This window comes from Rhizopus delemar, genomic scaffold, assembly GCF_000149305.1.
Source record: "Rhizopus delemar RA 99-880 supercont3.9 genomic scaffold, whole genome shotgun sequence".
NCBI lineage: Eukaryota > Fungi > Mucoromycota > Mucoromycetes > Mucorales > Rhizopodaceae > Rhizopus > Rhizopus delemar.
In genome coordinates, this window is record NW_027137835.1 from 1,150,877 (window position 1) to 1,172,461 (window position 21,585).

Here is a 21,585-nt window from a genome sequence, read left to right on the forward strand (position 1 = left end):
TGAGATAGCAAAAACGCAAGACCATTTCGCAAATTTGATAAGTTATTCTTGTTAATGTAGTAGTTGACTATACGAGGTATTTCTTCACTTGTTGAATATCCATCCAGAACCGCATTTACACCTCGATCTTCAAAGTTAGCTCTTTTCGTAAGTTCTTCTCTTCTTTGGCAAGCCTTGATCAGTTTACGACACGCCACACGGGGATGCTCATTACTATTGATTCTACTTGGGACTTGTTGAGTGTACAAATATGTAATTGCTGCAACATACATGTATATTGAAGATAGCTTTACAAATTTGTGTGTACTTCCTTTGCGCTTACTCATACGATTAACCAACTTAAGTTAAAAAAAAGTTAGCATTATCTAAACTTTCAATGATATAAATATTATGTACATTACCTCTTTTTTTAAGAACAAATGAAGTTTTGGACCAGTCACTGTGCATCTTTGCTCTGTAGGTAAAGAACTATACTTTTTATCGCACCAAAGCTTGAATTCTTTAATTTTAGGGCCATATGCTCTTGTTGTGTTTACAGGCACAGTTCTGTCGTAGTCTTCGTTAGTTTCGTCAACTGCCTTCGTTTCTTGGTAAAACGTATCTTCGTCGCTGCTACTATCCTGGTCATTACTAGCTACAGCAGTGCTACCATCTACTTGAAGCATATCATTATCACCAATAAGAAAATTTTCATTAGAGTTTGATGAAGAAGAAGACATTTTGCTTGGGGATTGTAAAGAATAATTAAGAGAAGATTTAATTGAACGTAAATAAAAACGACTTGTCAGATTCCTTTATATATACAACGAGCACATATGATAGCTGATCAAAGGGAACATTGCTCATAGTGACTAATGGATAAATATATAGTCATATACATACTAGCTTTAAGAAATAACGAAGAAAAAGCGGATCAAAACATGTAACGGATGAATGCGGATGGTGACGGAAATCAGATTAGATGTCCTTTGAAATATAAAACAGCAATTATGCAACATATAATATCATTTCGAGTAGCTGTCATATTTTAAAATAAACATATTTATGTTCCTGATTTGTTTATTTTACAGTGGTGTCCCAAGCGAGAAATAACTGCTGTTATTTAATAGAAAATGTAAAAATAACATAAAATTTTTCAAGCCTGAGTTTTAAAAATTGTGTCCTAGGACAAAAAACAGTGTCCTTGAAAAAATATATATTTTTCTTGACCTATTTGGAAAAAAAAGAAAACGCTGTCTCCTCATTAGTCAGACCTACAACAGTAGCCGATTGGATAAGATTATCAATGCAAGTAGTAGGGATCGATAAAACACAATCTCAATCCTATTCAATTAGATCTGCATCAAGTACCAAAGCAGTTGAGCTAGGACACTCTGTTCAAGACGTAAAAAGCATGCAAACTGAAGCTTGAATTCCAACACATTTGAAAAATTCCACTACAAACTACCATTAAAAATATTATCTAGTACAGCCATCAGCAATTCAACTTTTTCTTGTATGGACAACAGCATCACATTTTCGGTCTTCGTTTCGTCAACATTAGCATTTCGACCAAATGAACTTGCTATTGAAATCTCCATTTTTATTTTGTGAACAAAACAGAGAGGTTGTTGCACAAAAACTTCATTTGTCATTTAAAATGCCTCAATAACTTTTCTTTGAATTTTTTTTTTTTTTTTCCCACTCTATAAGGTCATCAAACGGTTTTCTTCCCTTCACAATGTCTGTCGACATATTAAAAGCAATCTTTTGCATGGTAATGATTCAAGAAACCCTTTTGCTCACTTATTTCCTGATAACAATTACACTCATAAACTTACAGAGACAATCAGGAAACCCTTCAAAAACTAGGTGAATACAAATATACTCACTTTCGCCGCTTTTACGCGTTTACTAACATTGAATCCTGTAGTTATTATGAAATAGTAGAAACAATCAGTTCAAGCATCGATGTAAGTACCGAAATTTTCTAACACTGTTATTTAAACCTTTAATACCTTATCATAATATCAGGAAGATATAGTAAAATTTATGATTGTTGCGGCCGTTTGAACTACTATACCTAGCCTAGTTTGTATAGCGCTCATTTTAATGATAAGCATATAAAAAGTAATGAACAGGCCAAATATACAAGATTCTGCTTTAAACTAATGAAAGATCTTGGCGTTTGTTAGGCGACAATGATAATGAATGCACTTTGAGTAACATTCTACCTGACGCATTAACCAAGCCCTCTAAGTTGCCTACTGATGTTGAAGAAGTTTCTTTTTTTCAACAAACAGCTTTAGTTGAATTATTTCCCTACTCTCCCACTCAAGAAACATATTCAAAAATTGTATAAGCTATTAACTTGAGCCCTGTATGCTTTTTCAATGAAAATAACGTTCATTTTTCGTATATGTCCAGCAAAAATGTCATTAAGCGTTTGATGGAATACCAAGAAAATAAAAGAATCTCTTTAAACAACCATATATTGTAGCAGTCATACTTTTTTAACAACTTGATAAGACTTACTGGAAGGCTTCTTTGTTACTCTCGTACTTCTGTCTTGTACTCATGTCGGATAAATCTTTCGTCTTTTCTTTGTTACTCTCCTTTTTTTAGTAGCTGTTTTGTTTGATTCAGATGCTTCACCAAAAGGCAAGCCTTCTGATACTGACACATTGGTTGTTTCTTTACCGTGTTTGTTTTACTGTGCTCATATATGAAGGATCGCGTCGTCTTCGGCAGCAAACAAGCTTTCAATGCCTCTTTGAACATATGGAAAACAGCAGTAGAGTTTTTCTCTTTAAAATGGGCTCTGGTATTTGATCCAACTGGCATGATGAATAGCAACCTTGGAATATCAGACGTCAGTTGTCATTTCGTTTGCAATATGGGATTCTGGCCAAATGTTCATTAGCATATTCAAGAGCGCTTCTTTGAACAAAAAGATATTGAAAAATGCTGATAGATGAAATGGACAACTTTTGATAAATTGTTGTCAGTAAGGTAATTGATAAGTCAAAAACACGCATCGAGGTGTGATTGCTGCAATATAGAGTTGTTTAAAGAATTCGGTTCAGCTGTTAGCAGGAGTAGTATTGGTTGATGGTTCCCAGGCCCTATTATTGAACTGTGTGGAAATTTATTCCCGTTTGCCATCATTAGATGTCATATCGAAAAAGAGGGAAGCAATAACATCAGTTCAATACCATCGTTATCATCACAATATCATGATGCTAGCATAGTTACTGTTCATCAAGATAATTCAAGAAAACTACCCATTGGCACAAATATTTCAAATGTGCTGGTAACCTCTTCTATCCGGATTGATGATTCCTCCTATACTCCAGAATTAAGTCCAACAACAAATAATTTCAGGGTCTCTGAAAACGCTAGATTATTTTTATCAATAAATTCTATTGAAAAATACAATACAATCATTGAGGCAAAGAAGAATATACTTGTGTTGAAACACAACATTTTCAACCTGAAACAAATTCGCTCACAATATCACAAAGTATCAACCTACATGTTCAGTAGAGGTTTCTCTCTCTTTACACATGATATTGCGAATACTCCTCTTACTATTTTTACGATATCTGAAATTCAACATGTCCATAACCAAGATGTTATTTTATCGTCACATATATTAAAGGACGTAGTATGGGCAGCACTCACTGACAATAATTTGAAGCAAGATGATTTCCTTTAACTTACAAGGCAAACATCTGGAATAATAAAGAAGTATCAAATTGCATCAATTCTATCCAACTACTTTTTGAAAACAGAAACTGTTTGGAAGTTATTGGAGATGAAGACTTACATTTAATTTTGGAGATATTTGCTCGATATGTAACAAGGCGTTTAGCCCAAGCAAACCATATTATTGCCGAAAAAGCTGCATTACCTATTTTTAAGTAATAAAAAAAATACTTCCTTAAAAACCATCACAAATCTTATCTTCGCCTTGTAACTATCTCTCTTCACCTTTTAACAATCTCTCCTGACCTTATAGCAACTTAGATCACCATCCCAATTTCATACAACATTGTAACGATTCAAATGATATTTCGTAATGTAATGCACGTATGCTCATACATAGCTCCTTTCCTTTCTGACGTTATTGAACTGAGGCTTGGAACTGTTGAGACGTGGATTAAAGACCTTCTAATCAATTTTATGCAAAACTATATCTTTATTGATGAATCTGGATTCAATCTTCATATTGCAAGAAGGTCAGGGCAGATCCAAGAAAGGCCAGCCTGAAAAAATTGTAATAGCAACTGCCAGTTTCCATACCAGGCGCAATTTGTTTCCTTGAAGTTTTCAATATTGGGCTCAAGGTAACTAAAGCTGGCATAAAATGGAAGGAATTCATGGCATTCCTTATACACGTCATGTATGTCCTTGATAAACACAAATTGAAGGGCAGCAACTTAGTCAAGGACAATGCATCTATCCATAAGCCTGAAAAGATCACAGAGGAAGTCAACAAGAGAGGATACATGATAATATACCTTTCACCTTACCTCCCTTTCTTAAATTCAATAGAAGAGTTTCGGGCCAAGATAAGACACTTGTTCACAGATCTCCAATGACAGATCGCGACAACTTAGTAGCAAGAATAAAAGAGGCTGCAGAGAAGGTGACTCCCAAGGACTGTCAAGGCTGGATTAGGCATTCCGAATCCTTCTTTGAACGCTGTTGAAGTAAAGAAGAGCTTCTTTAATTCGACCATGCAATAGAATACACATTGCAGCTTGGCTGAACTTATTTTATCTTTAGTTGAAATAAAGGTGCACAAATGGACGAAATAAGCAAGTTCATTTGGTCGAAGTTGAAGTGGAAATACTGTAAGGCAATCGTTCTCAATCTGCCTCTCCATGATTTATTCGATGGTCGGTTGTTTGTACTATACTTTATGAACTTGACTACCTGTTTCATGATAAGGACCAACCTTCGCCGCCATTCCAATTAGAGCAAAGATTCCTTGTTTGGCAAACCTCTTCCCCTCACTAGTAACATACACTCGTTTCCTTCTTTCTTCCTCCCATATCTTTTTTACCCTTGATCCCCAAGGGGTTTTTAGTTTCCATTCTCTTTTTACTGATCTAACCAAGGCGAAAACGATGCAATATTAGACATCATGCGCTCAAAGTGGTCATTAATTTTTTTTTTATAAATAAAAATCAAAATTTAAGCGTAAGGCAATCGTAATGCTGGATTTAGTCGATCACAATGCTGATAAACTTCAAAAAAAATTTATAAAGTTCGCATCCCTTACTCATTACAGTCCAATACAAGTTCAACATCAGACTGTGTAAAAAACATTTTTTCTTGTGGTAAAGGCACAGGTGATTTACCATCTTGTGTCAACATTACCCAGTTTAAGCTCATTTTATTTTGCTTGGAATAAAAAAAAAAAAGAGAGCGGGAAGTATGTGACAGGGGGCTGCATAATGTTATTTAAATCGACAGGGTGCATCTAATTCGTTTGAGGACAGTCAGGCTGTGAAGAAGGATGAGCTCTTTTGAATGCGGGCAATTCGGATAGACTCTCATTCAATCGAGACAAAATAGGAAACTGAGTCATGTCCACACCACGACGTAACGCATTACCCACCATGGGAACCGCAAAGAAATCAGCCATCGTCAATCGGTCACCGAAACTGTACGTACCCGAAAGTTGGCCAAGACGGATCTCGAGCCCCTTGAATCCCTCGGTGACCACCTCTCGAGGAAACTCAACTTGTTTTTCGGCGTCGCCACCTGCTACACGTTGAAGGACTCTCATATTTTGAAGTGGGTGAATATCACCAGCAATAATTTGACAAATTTCTCGAACCTGTGGATGGTATGAGTCAGGAATGGAATGATGATATAACTTACAAGAGCTCTTTCAGTGGGATCCTTTGGAAGGAAAGGTTCATCTGTAGTAGTACAGACATTAGCCTATCAGACATCGTCACCTTATCGATTCTTACTTGGATAAGCCTCATCAAGATACTCAATAATGGCTTGACTTTGAGTTAACAATCTACCTTCTTTTGTTATAAAAGAAGGTACCTTTTGGGTAGGATTCACTTTCTTATATTCTTCAGATAGCTATGAACGATAAGTAATCTTTTCTTTACGCGTCTTATAATCATCTGTTCTTTCTTTAGTAAATTGATAAACCTTTGTTCATAATCCACCCCTTTCAATTCTAAAGCAATCCTAACCCTCCATGTAGCAGAAGATCTAAAATATCCATAAAGTACCGGCTTATTCTTAGTCATGTTGTGATAAAAACAAAATAAAAATAAATAAATAAATCGATCATCAGAGATTTTAATAAAACAACGCATCTTTCCTGCTAAAACAACTCCGACTGTTCCTTATGCAAAGAACAAATAACGTTTGCTCAGAAGACTGTTATGCAGCATCATACAATGCCTTCTTGCCAGACTCTAGCATTTTCTATCTCGATCGAAAAGATTGACATCAAGACCACTCAGTCACCCTGTCTTACCTAACAAAGTCTAGTATGGTCAATAAATCACAGCTCGAGATGGTCATGGTCTCTGTAGTCGAGCACTTGTGACAAAATGAATTCACTGTCGACTTTATAACCCAAAAATCTAAAGAAAAAAGAAGTTTCAATTGAATTCAGCTTCAAGAACAGTTCATCTCACTGCTGAATTTTCTCACGACCTATCCCTGGTCACGCATCCTGATCTCCTATCCGAAAATGTGTTGATCTTGACCCTCATCAGACCCTTTAGCGGTTGATATCGAAACCAGTAAGCCAATATGGATCGCAGCGTGTGAAAAGCTTCCCTGGCTGTAGACCCCTCTTGACCAGGACCTGAACATCTTTACTTGCCAGCCTAGACTTTATTCCACTGAACGCTAATCAAGAACAACCCATCATCTTGAGCATGATGGTACCTGTCTATGGATGCATTCGACTATCAGTAGCAAGTGCACACTCAAGCATTGTAGTATCAAGTCTGCCGAGGTTTCTGGTCGACGTCCTCATCCCCTGCGACCTCAACCATCGTCCACTGGCAACGTTTGTGCAAGTGTGTCCACATCAATGCAAGGGCTCGTGCCACCCGCACAGATCGCATTTTTGGCTCATTTCATCGCCACTGTCCCACTTACTGTCACTGGCCAATGCCCTAATTGGCGTGAGATTGCGAGCGAAGGCCTTCAGGTCTCTCTCTTTTTTTTTTTCTTATTTCCCAAGTTCTTTCCAGATCGTAGTAAAGTTGCTTGGATCCGGCTGTTGTATTCTGACCCTCTCCCCAGCTCTTTCTGAGAGTATTTCACTCCTTGTTACAGATTGTATCAGTAATTCATCCGTCGTTTCTTTGGAATGGCTGACGGTGGAATCTTGTATTCGGACATGGCATCAGCAAGTACAATTGGACGAGTCGTGATGAACCAAGTATTACAGCAGCCTCTGAGCCACTCAGGTAGTGGTAAAAGATATAAACAACGCAATAAGACATTGAAGATGACAAAGAAAAAATAGATGGGTATGATACGGATAGGTAGTGAGTGTGACAGAGGTGGTCAGGACGAACGAGGACTAAAATAGTCATCTTATCATAAAGCGTATATCAATCCAATTTTATTGCATTATCATGGTATATTGGGCTCATATAGTGAGAAATTCCACAGTAGTGATATATCTTAATAAAGAAAATACCAGTCTTTAGCTTGATCTACTCGATCGTTTCACAAGCATCTTTTCTGAACACGGATCAATGACAGCAATATTTTAGATTGAAATACAAGACTACTTTCGATTCACCTATGTTCCTTACATTCTAGAAAATTAGTCATCCCAATGAACTCTTGTCTATTTCTTTTTTTTTTAAAAATGATTCGTGCTGCCCATTCGCAATACTATACATTTCTATGGGGTTTTTTATCCACTTATCGTCTCTGCCGGAACGAATTGTTTATATGATACCCCGCTGATAAAATTCAAAAAAAAAAAAAAAAAAAAAAAAAAAAAAGGTTTTCTTACAAAAATGTCAGACACATATTCAATCGATGATCTTGAACTACCAAAGGCTGTTATTACAAGAGTGCTAAAAAACGCTGTAAGAATCAAATTAGTTAATCATATTACGCTTTACTAATGATATTGATCAGCTTCCTGAAGGGACAGTTATCAGTAAAGATACAAGACTAGCCGCCAATCGAGCTGCCACTGTCTTTGTTAATTATTTAGCTTCAGTGTAAAAAAAAAGAAATGTGTAGTAACAACTATATCTTTTCTAATCTATAATCAATAGTGCAAATGATGTTGCAAAAAGTGTTAATCACAAAACAATCAACTCTCCCGACGTAATTAAAGCATTAGAGATTGTAGAATTAGATCACTTAATTGAGCCACTCAAAGAAGGCTTAGAAGGCAAGTTTATATACATTATAAAAAATTATCAATAATCATTTGTATGTATATCAGCATATCAAAGGTTAATTGCTGAAAAGAAGCAGAAAAAGAAAGATGGAGATGAATCAAAGCAAAAGACAGAAGGAGAAGAAGAGGAAGAGGACGATGAATTACTAAATGATCCTCAAATGGTAGACAAATTAAATACAGTAGATAACAGCATAGTAGAAGATGAAGATGAAGATATGGAAAAGACTCATGTTGAATGAAAGCCTTGTAAATAAAAGTGTAGTTGTATGCATTTAGACTAAAGAGCGATGGTGATATAAAGATGAGGGAAAGTACTGATGATTTGATCAACGATTATATTTGTGTACATGTTGAATTACTTTAAAAGTCATTCTAAATTGCGTGTATATACAAGCAGTTTTATATTTTTTCCCAATTTAATGCAACAAATTACTTTCCCATTAAGTTGTATAAAAAACTTCTCTAATTTTGAGTTAGCTTCGGTTAAAGCTCTGCAAAGAAGAAAGAAAGAGACTGTTTTTAATAATAGTACTTATGCTTTGATGGTTTGATTCACAAAATAGATAAGTCCATATACTTTGTACAGTTTCATTTGAATTTGCACTAGTAAAGTGCGATAGGTCTTTAGGTTAAGCAAAATATGCTTCTGTTTGCCAAAATGCATCAATAATTAGATTTTATTTCCTGTGTTATCAGTCTTGAAAGAAAGTACATTGAGTAGTTTAGTACGAAAGCATATTGGGTTTTTGGTGCTTAAATAACCACAGCGCTTGTTTAAATTGAATACAGCAAATGCAATTTCTTACACGTCTGTCGGTTTGTTTTGAGATTACAAGATTTGTTAGAAGTAGAGTAGTTACTTGATGTTTATAAATATATATTCAATGATCGTTATTGGCTTCTGTTATGTTCTGGCAAGGTAATTATCAAAATAGCAATAAAACCAAAAGAATACTTTTTGAGACTGAACTTTATTTAAGACAATCTTAATCGTTAAAAAGAAAACATTACAAAGTCTACTATTTATATTCTTCTATCAATTGGCGGGTAAATGAGTAGTTATGAGCGTAGATCCAATAATTGACATGTTTGATTGAAGAATGATCACTGAATCGATTATGAAAATTTTTAATTCGTTGTTTTTATAGATCTTATTGTTCTTTAACTGATCTGGGAGAGTTGTCCCGTCTTCATTGAGAGGAAAGATATATTTATATGAAATGCCTCCAGTCAGATCAAAGTTGACTAGGTACCTGATCCATTATTATTCATTTACAGGAATGATGAATAGTAAAGATCATGACTTATTTAGTGTTCATGTTTACTTTATAGAGTGAATCTAATAGTGATAGTTTTATATATAAAAAGAAGAAGAATATATTTTATTTAATAAAGATTTAAATTATTATCTTTTATCAATTTTAATATACTTCTTTTAGTTGTGATTATTCAATGTCCGTTATGATCAGACTCTGTTCTACAACAGCTTCAAGGAACTTCAGTATTTGATACAAAACACAAAATAAAGGATTCAATTGAACACTTGATAGCTTATATAATAAATAACATATAAGATATAATATTCTAAAGTTCTGAAATTTCTTTACAGTTTTTAATTTGTTCAAAGCTAAAGTAAACAAGTTTAAATTAAGAAAGCAATGGCATTTGAGTACACAAACCAAGCATAAAAATTGACGGTATGTTTTTGTAATGAGTTGTTTTGTCAAGCCATAGAGAAGAGAGAGAGAAAGAACCGGACAGAAACTAAGAAGCTTGGATAGACAACTAAAGAGGACAAAAGAGGGTGGCGTTAAGGGCTTGAAGGTGTGAACTGCAAATAGGACTTACGATAGTTGATAAGTAAGAACGAGACAAAGATAAGTAAAGATAGGAATAGACGGACAATCTAATAGAGAGAGTGATACTTGATAGTTGGCTGATGTTTTATTAATAAAAATAAGTGTGTATTTATACTATTATGAGGAATGTAATTTAATAAAAGAATTAACTCGAATTATTAAGCTCTCAACTAAAGAATGTTAAGGGATTCTAATATTATGTACGGGTCTATAATTAATTCTGAAAGCCAGACAATCAACAACAACGATTAAAAATATGATGTGTTTAGGATAGGGGGTTTTAGGTAAAAGTAGTATAACAACAAAGATAAAGAAATACTGTTAGAACTTGGTATCTCTTTATTAAGTTAAGATAACTAAGATTGAATATGATAAATTCTACATGTAAAAAGTGAGAGTATTTATAGACATGATACGGATAAAGAATTAGGACAGATTTATGATCAATTCGACAGAATAGATGATTACTATTTCTAATTATTAGTTTAACCTGTTCCTAGCTTGTGTTGTCAATTATGCTATTGGGATGGTTTCAGGTAGCTCTGGGCGTAGGACTATTTAGGAGACGGTACAGATGAATATAAAATCCTCTAGTTCCGTCATTGGATATTACGGCTAATAATAATATTTCAGTCAGGATAAATGTTTTCATGATTAAAGATGATCCGGTAAGTAATTGTCATTCCTTATTCAACGTGCTCATATCATCAATAAACTATATTACAACCACGCCATACATTTGACTGTGTGAAGTTAATATGAATAAAGCTTAATATAAAAATCTAATCAAAGTGATTTATCCAAGAATAAAAAGGAACAAGAGAGGACGAGACTCGATAAAGAGATTGTTTTATTTAATAAGAAAATTGTACTCTATTTATACTTTTCATACACGGATAATATTTCATGTCATGGATTAATAATTAATGAGTATGATATAGCTGATGACAAATAGATAAGGGTTACGTGTTCTTCTATTGTTATATTTGTCATAGAATACTCGTATATGATTGACTGCGGCTGACTGTGATTTAGTTCCTGGATTTAATGTAGTTTAACCGTGCAATTACGCAGCATCTTATCCTTAATGAAGATTATCCGAATTACCTGTAGCTTGTCTATTGGATACATTTACATGTAGCTTATTAATACTGTTTTCATATCGAGTTATGAATGATGGATACATCATTGCCCCCTTCCAGGTTGGAACAACCGATGAACATCATGAATAACGAAGAGTACATGGATTATATCTAATATGATTGCTTAGGCTGTTCATATTAAAGACGTAAGTGTAGAGAAAAGAGAGAGCATGCTCTTCTGGTATATAATCGATAAAAACCCATAAAAACCTGTTTAGGAAAAAAAGTAATGGGAAAAGACCATATTCAGCTCGTTACTTTGTCTTGCTTCTTTTGTTAAGATTATTAGTCTTGGTTGGCAAATTAGTATGAGATGAGCGTTTACGTTTGCCAATGTTATTATTGACGTTACGTCTTGCCCAGTACTGTTCTATCATACTCATGTCATCAAAACTTGAGGCAGGTTCCCAGGTATCATATTCTGGAGGATAACCTTTCCATCTTACTAGGTATTTATAATTGCTAGTGTTATTTCTTTTATGTTGGATAATTGCCTGCACATCGTACTGTTGTTGGTCAGCGCGATTATTAACAACGTTGTCTGTAGAGATAAGTTTGATGTGCGAAGTAGGTACGTCGCGCGATAATAATGCACCTGTTTTATCCGTCAAAATGTAGCTACCATTTTTTGTGACTCCATGTACGACAAAGGGCCCCTCGTACCTTGGGTCAGTTTTACTATTTCTATTCACATTTTTTATCATAACTTCGCTATTAGTAGGAAATTGTTGATGTACAATGCGGTGTTTCTTTGTAAAATACTCGTTGTCAATTCTTTGAGTAGTCATAATACGGTTACGTATAGCAGGGATTACTATGTTGTTCATATTGTCTAGTTTATTTTCTAGTGCTTTAGCATATTGCTGACTAGAGTTAGGTATTGAGGATTGTGTATTAGAATAATCCTGGAATTCATTTGGTTGCCTATTATACATAAGCACAAATGGTCTGGAATGATGTAATCTAGAATATTTACAATTCATAGCATATTGAATACTAGGAAGGAAAAGATTCCACTCGTCCTTCTTGCCTTGTAATCTTTTAACAAGAGCTCGTTTGGCTATTCCAACAAACGATTCGTTAGTCGAATTACCCAATGGGTTATAAGGCAGTGAAAGTCTATGGTCAATACCACAGGTTTCCATTAATGAATTAAATATTTCATTAGTGAATTCTGTACCGTTATCTGAACTAAGTTTTTTGGGCCAACCAAAAGTGCAAAAGATATCTCTAAGTTCATTAGCTATGGATACTGCAGTTTTATCCATTAATGGTCTTAGAATTGTAAATCTTGTAAAAAGATCAACTAGAACTAAAATGAAATTATGTCCTTCTGTTGATGTAACGTTCAGGGTACCAAGGTCAATACAGACGTGATCAAAAGGACCATCTGGTAGAATACTACGGGGAGGGTGATATCCGTGTTTGCCAATATTAAATTGTTGACATTCAGGACAATTGGATACGAGCTGTAATGCATCTTTTTTAATATTAATCCAGTGCAAATTATCATTGTGGATTGTCTTTACAATAGCATCAGCCCCAAAGTGTCCAAGTAGATGTGCCTTTAATAATAGGTTATGACGTTCTTCTTCTGGTGGTGTCATGTAGTCTACTAGTTGTACAGCTCTTTGTTTTATGTTTTTTTTTTTTTTTGTAGGGGCTCTAGGCCAAATTTATTAATAAATAGATATAATATTTAAAGTCACGTGGTAGACAGCGGTGAACTTTTATACATCAAGGAAAACGTGTAAATTAAATAATGGAGGCGGGAATTACATTGCAGAGAGCACTGTATCAGATCGCAAGGAAGTGATAAGTACCGTAATTTGTTGATATATAATCATTGAGTCAAAAGGAGTGTTATCAAAAATAAAACGCCAATGTGCCTTCCAGATACCAAGAAAAGCACAACCGATTATACTATCATTTTGAATGAGTCGTAATTTTTGACGAGGAAAGATCAAATTATACAGAGCGTTAGCTATATCTAACAGTGGCACGTCATGGACACCAAAAAATTGTTTCCAGAGTAGCCGCCAAATGATCAATTTGCTCGGACAACGAAAGAGGAAGTGGTCTGAGTTTTCAGGTGTAGAAGGGTCTCCACACAAACGACAATGTGAGTCACAGATGTTGGGCACTAAGGCTTGCACTTGTTCAGCATTGGGAAATTTCCTATGAAGTAGTCGGTACCATGGAGTTCTGATAGCCAACGGAATATCCATGTTCCAAAACCGTTTCCAAAAAGAGGAGGATCTTGTGTGGCCTAAAGTGCCAGCAAGGGACTGTTTAATTTTCTCGAGATGTGCTTGTCTAAAGGACTTTGGTGTAATTATAGACTTGTTTGAATCAATTAGCGGGGCCGCCAAAGCACTGCAAAAAGCGTCAAAGGTACGATATCCAGTATTTATAGAATCAGAATCCGAAGAACGTGGAAGACATAACCGCGCAAAAAAAGGTAGTAATGTTACTTCGCCAGACTGTATCCACCGTAAAAGTTTCAAGATACGGTATTTTCCAATGATAAGTGAAGAATGTCCTTGGCTGGATGACAATGGAATAAGACATTGAAGCACGGGATCGAAGAAAAAGGCATTTTTAACAAGAACTGTGTCAAAGGAGTGCTGAACTGAAGGCTTGATCTGAGCAGACCACGATACTGTAGCCGACAAAGGCAGTGAAAGACAGAAGTCAGATGTCAATTGAGGAGGTTGATCCAAAGGAACATTCAAATTCTTTGAGACCGTAGCTCTATCAAAAAGACTATCGAAGGCACGATAAAGGATGGAACAGAGTTCAGGTCGATATTCATGCAACAGACCACGCCGTAGAGCCGGGAAGATGAAAGGCAATCGTCGATCTAAGAGCGGTAAAGTAGACATACTTTCCATGTGAGCACCAATCCATCGTACAGTCAGGGAAGTGGGATTGCTTTCATGAATTAGTGGAGTTAGCCACCAAAACTGTAAGGCCAACTGTTGGATAGCCGGATTCAAAACACCTAAACCACCTTGTTTGAGGGGGAGTTGAAGTACATCAAAAGAAACAGGTGGAAAGACTCTAAACATAAGAAATTCACGGCAGATGGATCCAATAGTACCAAGCAGACGTTGCGGAAACCATGAAACACGTAGTGCATGCCATAGTGTAGACAAAATCAAAACGTTGAGCACAGTCGCACGCCCTCGAACCGAAAGTAGGCGTTGTTTGTGAATATCACAAGCATTCTTAATTTTAGTAATCAAGCGATCTTGAAATACTTTTTTCTGTGCAGAAGAAGTAGCCAACGGATAACCGAGATATATAAGCGGCTCTGAATCATTGCGGTCGTGCCATTTTGTAATCCCATGTTCTTGAAGAGCCGGTAACCAGTGTGGATGCGGTCGACCAGAAACAGAAAAGGCCACAGTTTTGTCATAGTTCATTTTCGCGTTAGAAGCTTGATTATAACACTGTATCAGTTGTTGTACCTCGGCTAAATCTTCTGCATTTTTAAGATAAATTAAAAGATCATCAGCATATGCCAACACTTTAAGAGACTGCAAGGAGGAAGGGCCAAAAACAGGAGAGGCAGAAGAATGCGGCGATAGGCTTGGAGGAGAAAATCCTTGTATGCGATTAGAATAAATGATCGATTTAATCAAAGGCTCCAAAACCAAGTTAAATAACAAAGGGCTAATGGGGTCACCCTGACGTAAACCTCGTCCAAGAGAAATGGGACGAGTCAGATAGCCATTCACATTAACCCGCATGGAAGTACCATAGAAGAGACCTAAGATAGAGTCCACAAAAACTGCGGGAAATTGAAAGCGATGCAAGACAGCCCGAAGATAGGTGGGATGAACCCGATCATAAGCCTTCTCTTGATCACATAATAAACCCACTTCATCTGATTGGCGTACAGAGGCTTGTTCACAGGCGATCTGAGCTAAGAGACCGTTATCAGCAATAAAGCGTTCTTTCATAAAACCACTTTGATGAGGTGTAATCAAAGGGGAAATAACAGACACTAGACGTGCATTGAGCATGCGTGTGTAAATTTTTGCGTCGCAGTTGATCAGTGTAATGGGTCGCCAATTCTTTAGAGAAGTGAGGTCACCTTTTTTTGGCAATAAGCAAACACTAGTCTCTAACCAGGAAGAAGGAAACAGATTCTTAGAAAGAGCATCGTTGTGGTATTTACACATGTAATAAAGTAATAATATAAGTTACTACGAACAATGGTCCTCCGAATTAGGAATATCGGACATTGTATTACGCCACTTCAAATAAAATCCCGATTCACTCCAGAATATTCTAATAAGTTCCTGGATCAGGATTAATAATTACTTCTTGATAAGAAGATGTTAAACTATGCCAATCATGTAAATAACTCATTGTCTAATATCGATTAATAATCAATAGTCATATACTGTAAATATTAATATTTAGCCGTGATTAGAAAAGTATAAATACCCTCATATTTTTAACTTGAATAAAGAACAACCTACTTTGAGTCTCACTTATTTTTACATTTGTTGATTGACTTAGTACTTTTTATATTATAAAACCTCAAATATCACAATCGTTGTAGACGTTCAATACTAGATCTGAGTATTTCTTGTGGTGAAAGATTAGATTCAAGAAAACGTACGATAAACCATCCGGACCAGGACTGCTGGATTTTGGAGCTCGGGAGCTGTGAGCGGATATTTCTTGCAGATCAAATGGTAACGTCAAAAAATCGGTATCTGCCTCGTCGAGCCGGCAGTCAGAGGGGATATGGGACATCATCCTATCCAATGAGTTGGAGCAGATAGGTTCAGTCGAGAAGAGATTGGCATAGAAATCATGTACAACATCCAAAAGTTGTTCACGGTTGGAACAATGGTTCCCAGTCCTTGGATTCCAAAGCATGGGTATAGAACGTTGAGCCTGTCGAGCGGTAGCAGATTTCTTCAGATACCCTGCATCAGTCTCCCCATGTTCTCTCCATGTTCGTTCAGCTTTCAGAATAGCAATCTTCGTGGTTTCCTCCTGAAGGACCTGAATTTGCTGTTCGACTCTAGGCAGATGGGTCGTCAGAAAAGAGGTTGGTAGAGAACTCTGTAATAACCGTTGCCGTTTGCGCTGGAGGGCAGCCAATTGTTGTTTTCTCCAGTCCACATGTTTACGACCGTAACCACGAATAAACTGTTTTACCCTTAGCTTAACCATGTCCCATAATATCTGTGGTGAGGAGCAGGAGAGATGAATTTCTTGATCATATAGCTTTGTCAACATCTGAGCGAGCTTATTTCTAAAGTTCCGATGAGTTACATATGTCGGGTTTGCACGCCAAAGGCCAGGACCAGAAGGCGTTGGCAAATCCGGTTTGAAGACAAGCGTAAGAAGGGCATGATCGGTCCAATGAGGATTGAGAAATTCGACATCGGCATCAACATAATTGATTGCTAAATCAAGCGACATATAAATATAGTCAATGGTTGAATGTGACAGTTCTCCGCGACGAAAGGTTGGCGTAACTAACGACCGAAGGTCAGACATAACGTTGCGAAAATGACATTGTAGGAAATGCACCCACTGTTGTGGAGGACGAGAATTCCGCGTTGAAGAGGCAGTTGAGATTGAGTAATTAAAATCGCCAGCAATTATGAGGCGATCAACGCACGATATAGTGTCAAGAGGAGACAATTGTCGAAAATTTAAAATAGATTCAAAAAACTCTGCACGTGCTTTGGAAGACGATGCAGGAGCATACACTACGAGAATATGGAAAGGTTCCATATGACCATCAATATGGTCTACTTGAGCGAGAATACATCGAGAATCCTCAGGGAGAGGAATTCTAGAGATAGTGAACTGAGGATCAAAACATAAAAGTCCACAATATTTAGTCCACAAAGATTGTTGACAACAAAACTGTTGATGTAAGATGTTTTGATGTGGAAGAGATGCACCACAGTTATCAATCTCTTGAAGAGCGACAAATGATGGTGACTTTGAGCGAATGTACCGGATTAGATGATGTCGTGATGATGGGTTACTGACTTTGAAAAAACTATTGCCATTCAGAGACAGTAACGATAAAGCCTTGCGATTCTGATTATTATTCATAATTACAAATCAAGTCGATCGGGAGGCCGCGTAGCGCGAGTACTCCTTCGTGGTCCTGTAGTTGAAGAATCTTTTGTCGTTTTCTTTGTTTCAGAGGTTGAGACAACGGGTGGATCAATGTTAGAAGAACCTGTATCTGTTTCGGGAGATGAAAAAGGTTCAGATGTAGTTGCCCATTGAGATTGGATTGAGCCTTCATTGTTGGATTGTTCGGATATATCAGACATTGAAACATCATCCGCATATTGAATGTGTTCACGAGTCTTACTGGGGACTGACAAGATATCTTCAACTGTGTCCTCATTTGGGATAGGAGCTGTAGTTGGAGAATCCACACGACTTTCTTGAGGTTGATCCTGGATAGTGGATCGTATCGTCGATCCGTTCTGGTTATCAAGTAACTCAACTGTCTTAACAGCATCAACCATCGTATTTTTCGGAGAAGGCATGGTGGTTTTTGACTTATGGGAACCTCGAAGCCTTTTAGCTGGTGAAATCTTATCAGGACATTGAACCCTAATGTGACCGGGCTTATAACAATAATAACAGACTCTCTTGTTACTGGGAGCCTGTTGACACTCAGAGGCGCTATGCCCAAGTTCGTGGCAATACTTACAGTATGTGGGCATTTCCTTCCAGTACGCATGGATATACACGGAACAGTCATCTGTTTCTGGGTTATGCGGATCAACCCAAGGCATTATGTGAGCCAGATCCAGAAAGGGGTCTGGCTGAGATGAGTCAGAGGTACAATCAAGTACTGCGTACCCAGAACCAAGGAACGCACCAGTGTCGGAATCAGTTACAATACCTACATCCCGAACATACCCATAACTAGACAGAGTATGTTTCAAGCCTTCCAGGAGTTGTTGGGGACGTAACCAAGGGAGACGTTGTAGGGTCAGACGCCGGATAGTAGATCCAGGTCTACAAGCCACGACGGGACGTATAATAATTTGTCCATTATCAAAATGAAAACCATTCTCACAAGCCTTTGACCGGAAGTGGTCATTATCGAAGTTGATTTCTAAATAACGGTTGTAACCTGATTTATGAACTACCAAACCAACATAGTCATGAAATTGTCCAAAAGCCAACTTATAAATCGTTCTGTCCGATTCTTTGCGAGAAGTAATGTCGAAGAAAAGACTTCCAGGTGTTTGTGAGACACCCCAGTATACAGTGTCGATGATAACGGGAGAATTCTGTTTAGAGATGCTAAGATATGGACTAGATGACTGAACTGAGGATGTCATCATAGGTTTAGTGTGAATCAGACTTTCACGAGTTTTAGCCGGTCTTTGGTGTATCTTAGAATATAACACTTTCGTTGAACGACGAGAGACGACAGGTAAACTCTCTGGTTGTTGAGCATTGTTAGGAATGTTGTCACCTTCTTCAGGTGGCTTAGCGTTGGTAGGCGAAAGAACCATGTTTGTTTTATGTTTGTACTGTTTTCTGTAGTACGTTTGTTCTGTGACTTTGTAATTTTATTTTTTATGGAAAGTTGCTGAGGATTACTATCTCCCCCCAGTCTTTTTTCCGTATAGTCTGAAAAAAGACGAGAAAGTGAATCCGGCAACACATTTTCAATTCCTGGACGATGGATTACTCTGAATGTATAGTTGAAAATAGTTTCGAACCAATTCAGCATCATGGGATTAGGAATGTTTTGTGTGCCAAGATAAACCAAACTTTTATGATCAGTATACAGCGTGAAATGAGATCCATACAACCACTTGTGAAATCTTTCAAAAAGATAACAGATGGCTAACAGCTCTCGTTTAGTTGTCGAGTAGTTCATTTCTGACTTCGACAGTGCTCTTGCTGCGAATCCAATATAGCGAGTTTTATCGTCGATAATTTGATAAAGTACACCGCCAATTCCTGTGTTGCTAGCATCTGTAGCTAGCTGTAATTCATGACGCATGTCAGGTATAGACAAAACAGGAGCATTAGATAAGGCTGTCTGTATATTTCAAAAAGCCTGTAGATATTTGTCAGTCCAAATGTGTTCCAATGAACCTTCATTACGTAGTTTATCTAACGGTGCGGTCATGGTAGAGAAATTTGGGAGATGACTTCGAAAATAATTAGCGAGACCTAGAAAGCGTTGTATATCTTTTCCAGTCTTTGGTATTGGCCACGCTAAAGCGTTTGCAACCTTTCTGCTATCCAGTGAGAGACTATTGTGGCTAATAGTGAAGCCCAGGATGTTTACAGAAGTTTGCATAAAATGACATTTATCAACGTTAAGAATGAATTTAGCTGATGTAAGTCGTTCGATGACAGTAGTTACGCATTTGATATGTTCCTCAATATCGGGTCCAGTACCGATAGTTAAATCATCAATGAAACATGTTACGTATGGCAAGTCATGTAAGAGAGTAGTTAGCACACGTTGGAAGTGATTTGGTATGGGGGTCAAACCGAATGGTGCTCTACAGAATTGATATTGTTGGCCGTTAAATGTGAAAGCTGTGAGTGCTCTATGCTCTTCAGCTAGAGGTAGACGATGAAAAGCTTGTTTGAGGTCAAGTACTGTGAATAGCGTAGCAGCACTCATTTTTTGATGCAACTCAGCTATCAATGGTAATTGAAAGCGGTCGGTACGATCTTTAATGAGTATTGCATTGATATGTCTGGGGTCTATACATACCCGTATATCGTCACTATAATTACCATTAGCGTCCTTCTTACGTACAGTCAACAAAGGAGAGTTAAATGCAGTATTAGGAGGGGCTATTTCAATCACGCCATCTGCTAACCATTTATCAACCTGTTCTTGTACTTTAGGCTGGATTGACAGTGCAATAGGATACTGTCGTCTATAAGTCGTTTTACCTGGCTCAGTTTCCAAGCGAACTATCGCTTCAGGTAGAGGACATGCAGATGTGCTAGGGATCTTAGCATTAGCGCTCAAATATGGCTGTAATGCGTCCATAAGTTGTTCACGCTGTTGGTGAGTGCCAGCGGGTGACTTGTTAGGTTTGATAGGTGAAGGGTCTATTGGATCAGGTATTGTAGAGATATTAGGACTATCCCACGTAACAGCTAAACCTGTCAAGTTAATGTTTAACTTAGGCATAAGATCTGTACCAATACAAATAGGTATATCTTTATCAAACTTAAAAATTTCAAATTTATGCAGGACATTGATTCCGTTATAAAATACTTTTATTTGATCTGTAATAGCAGTTCTAGGTACCAAGGTATTCAAACTAGCTAATTGTAATTTTCCTGAAACAGGAAAAGTTCTAACGTTTATAATTTTTGCTAGGTCAGGAGAGATCGTAGAAGTATTACACCCAGTATCAACCAAAGCCCAAGTACGGACATTTTCTATAGTGATGGGTACAAAAAAGGAATCAGTACGTTTGTTATTAAAACTGTGAAGTTTTGTATTAAACGGTTGCAACTTACATAGTGATGAGTAGTAGTGGATGTCCTTGACGGCTTCATCGTCAAGATCCTGTTCTTCATCGTGGTCTTGTTGGTTGGCAGGGTTGTACTTAGAAGCTTTTGTACCCATTGGTACATCTTCACTGCCAGTCAACTGAAGTGAGCGGAATGCTCTGGTTATGGTAGGTGTAGTAGAGGAGGAGGAGGCAGAACCAGCGGAAAGAGGTTGATTCCTTTTAGGGCAAACATTTAAATGCTCCCTAGCAAAAGGAGCGTTGCACTTAAAGCAACGCTTACTAAACGTCTCTTTGTTCATGCTGCCAGCTATACCCAGTTCCTGAGCCTTCTTACAACGATCAGTTGTGTGGTTGCACTTCCCATGGATAACACAAGTCCTTCCATCCGTACGGTGGTTTCTTTTATGAATACCACTGGGAGGGTTCAACCCGTTGACTTGAGAGGGTTGGTTATTGAACTTTCTGGTTGACGTATTGGGCAAGGTCTGTTGTTTCGTATGAAACTTTCTTGCGATACTTGAAAGGAGGTTGATATCATTTTTTGCCTCCTGGTTGTCATGTTTTGACATGTCAATAAGATAACAGTCTTATCATTCTAAGCTAAATCTTTACAAATGAGTTTGAATAAGAATAGATCCTGATAATTACCAACTGCCCTG

General features: G+C 37.2%; 9 protein-coding genes across 9 annotated transcripts; 3 read left to right on the forward strand and 6 right to left on the reverse strand.

Moving 5' to 3' along the window:
* Positions 1–419: 419 nt before the first annotated feature.
* Positions 420–704, forward strand: RO3G_11516 (uncharacterized protein; the record flags this gene model as incomplete). The annotated part of the gene is made up of 2 exons (XM_067666100.1): positions 420–460; positions 539–704. 2 exons carry the CDS (start codon positions 420–422, stop codon positions 702–704), a joined length of 207 nt encoding a protein of 68 aa, XP_067522201.1.
* A 581-nt stretch (positions 705–1,285) lies between these two features.
* Positions 1,286–1,559, forward strand: RO3G_11517 (uncharacterized protein; the record flags this gene model as incomplete). The annotated part of the gene is made up of 2 exons (XM_067666101.1): positions 1,286–1,384; positions 1,467–1,559. 2 exons carry the CDS (start codon positions 1,286–1,288, stop codon positions 1,557–1,559), a joined length of 192 nt encoding a protein of 63 aa, XP_067522202.1.
* A 3,911-nt stretch (positions 1,560–5,470) lies between these two features.
* Positions 5,471–6,263, reverse strand: RO3G_11518 (maleylacetoacetate isomerase; the record flags this gene model as incomplete). Its single annotated transcript, XM_067666102.1, has 4 exons — positions 5,471–5,830; positions 5,875–5,915; positions 5,970–6,090; positions 6,207–6,263. The coding sequence occupies 4 exons, from the start codon at positions 6,261–6,263 to the stop codon at positions 5,471–5,473; spliced, it is 579 nt and encodes a 192-aa protein (XP_067522203.1).
* A 1,746-nt stretch (positions 6,264–8,009) lies between these two features.
* Positions 8,010–8,646, forward strand: RO3G_11519 (uncharacterized protein; the record flags this gene model as incomplete). Its single annotated transcript, XM_067666103.1, has 4 exons — positions 8,010–8,081; positions 8,134–8,219; positions 8,277–8,399; positions 8,460–8,646. 4 exons carry the CDS (start codon positions 8,010–8,012, stop codon positions 8,644–8,646), a joined length of 468 nt encoding a protein of 155 aa, XP_067522204.1.
* A 3,016-nt stretch (positions 8,647–11,662) lies between these two features.
* RO3G_11520 (uncharacterized protein) lies at positions 11,663–13,015 on the reverse strand (the record flags this gene model as incomplete). The annotated part of the gene is made up of 2 exons (XM_067666104.1): positions 11,663–12,222; positions 12,385–13,015. The coding sequence occupies 2 exons, from the start codon at positions 13,013–13,015 to the stop codon at positions 11,663–11,665; spliced, it is 1,191 nt and encodes a 396-aa protein (XP_067522205.1).
* A 745-nt stretch (positions 13,016–13,760) lies between these two features.
* Positions 13,761–15,598, reverse strand: RO3G_11521 (uncharacterized protein; the record flags this gene model as incomplete). The annotated part of the gene is made up of 3 exons (XM_067666105.1): positions 13,761–13,784; positions 13,883–15,420; positions 15,595–15,598. The coding sequence occupies 3 exons, from the start codon at positions 15,596–15,598 to the stop codon at positions 13,761–13,763; spliced, it is 1,566 nt and encodes a 521-aa protein (XP_067522206.1).
* Positions 15,599–15,962: 364 nt separating this feature from the next.
* Positions 15,963–16,859, reverse strand: RO3G_11522 (uncharacterized protein; the record flags this gene model as incomplete). Its single annotated transcript, XM_067666106.1, has 1 exon — positions 15,963–16,859. One exon carries the CDS (start codon positions 16,857–16,859, stop codon positions 15,963–15,965), a length of 897 nt encoding a protein of 298 aa, XP_067522207.1.
* A 650-nt stretch (positions 16,860–17,509) lies between these two features.
* Positions 17,510–18,940, reverse strand: RO3G_11523 (uncharacterized protein; the record flags this gene model as incomplete). The annotated part of the gene is made up of 1 exon (XM_067666107.1): positions 17,510–18,940. One exon carries the CDS (start codon positions 18,938–18,940, stop codon positions 17,510–17,512), a length of 1,431 nt encoding a protein of 476 aa, XP_067522208.1.
* Positions 18,941–19,485: 545 nt separating this feature from the next.
* RO3G_11524 (uncharacterized protein) lies at positions 19,486–21,495 on the reverse strand (the record flags this gene model as incomplete). The annotated part of the gene is made up of 2 exons (XM_067666108.1): positions 19,486–20,090; positions 20,190–21,495. 2 exons carry the CDS (start codon positions 21,493–21,495, stop codon positions 19,486–19,488), a joined length of 1,911 nt encoding a protein of 636 aa, XP_067522209.1.
* Between the last annotated feature and the right edge of the window lie 90 nt (positions 21,496–21,585).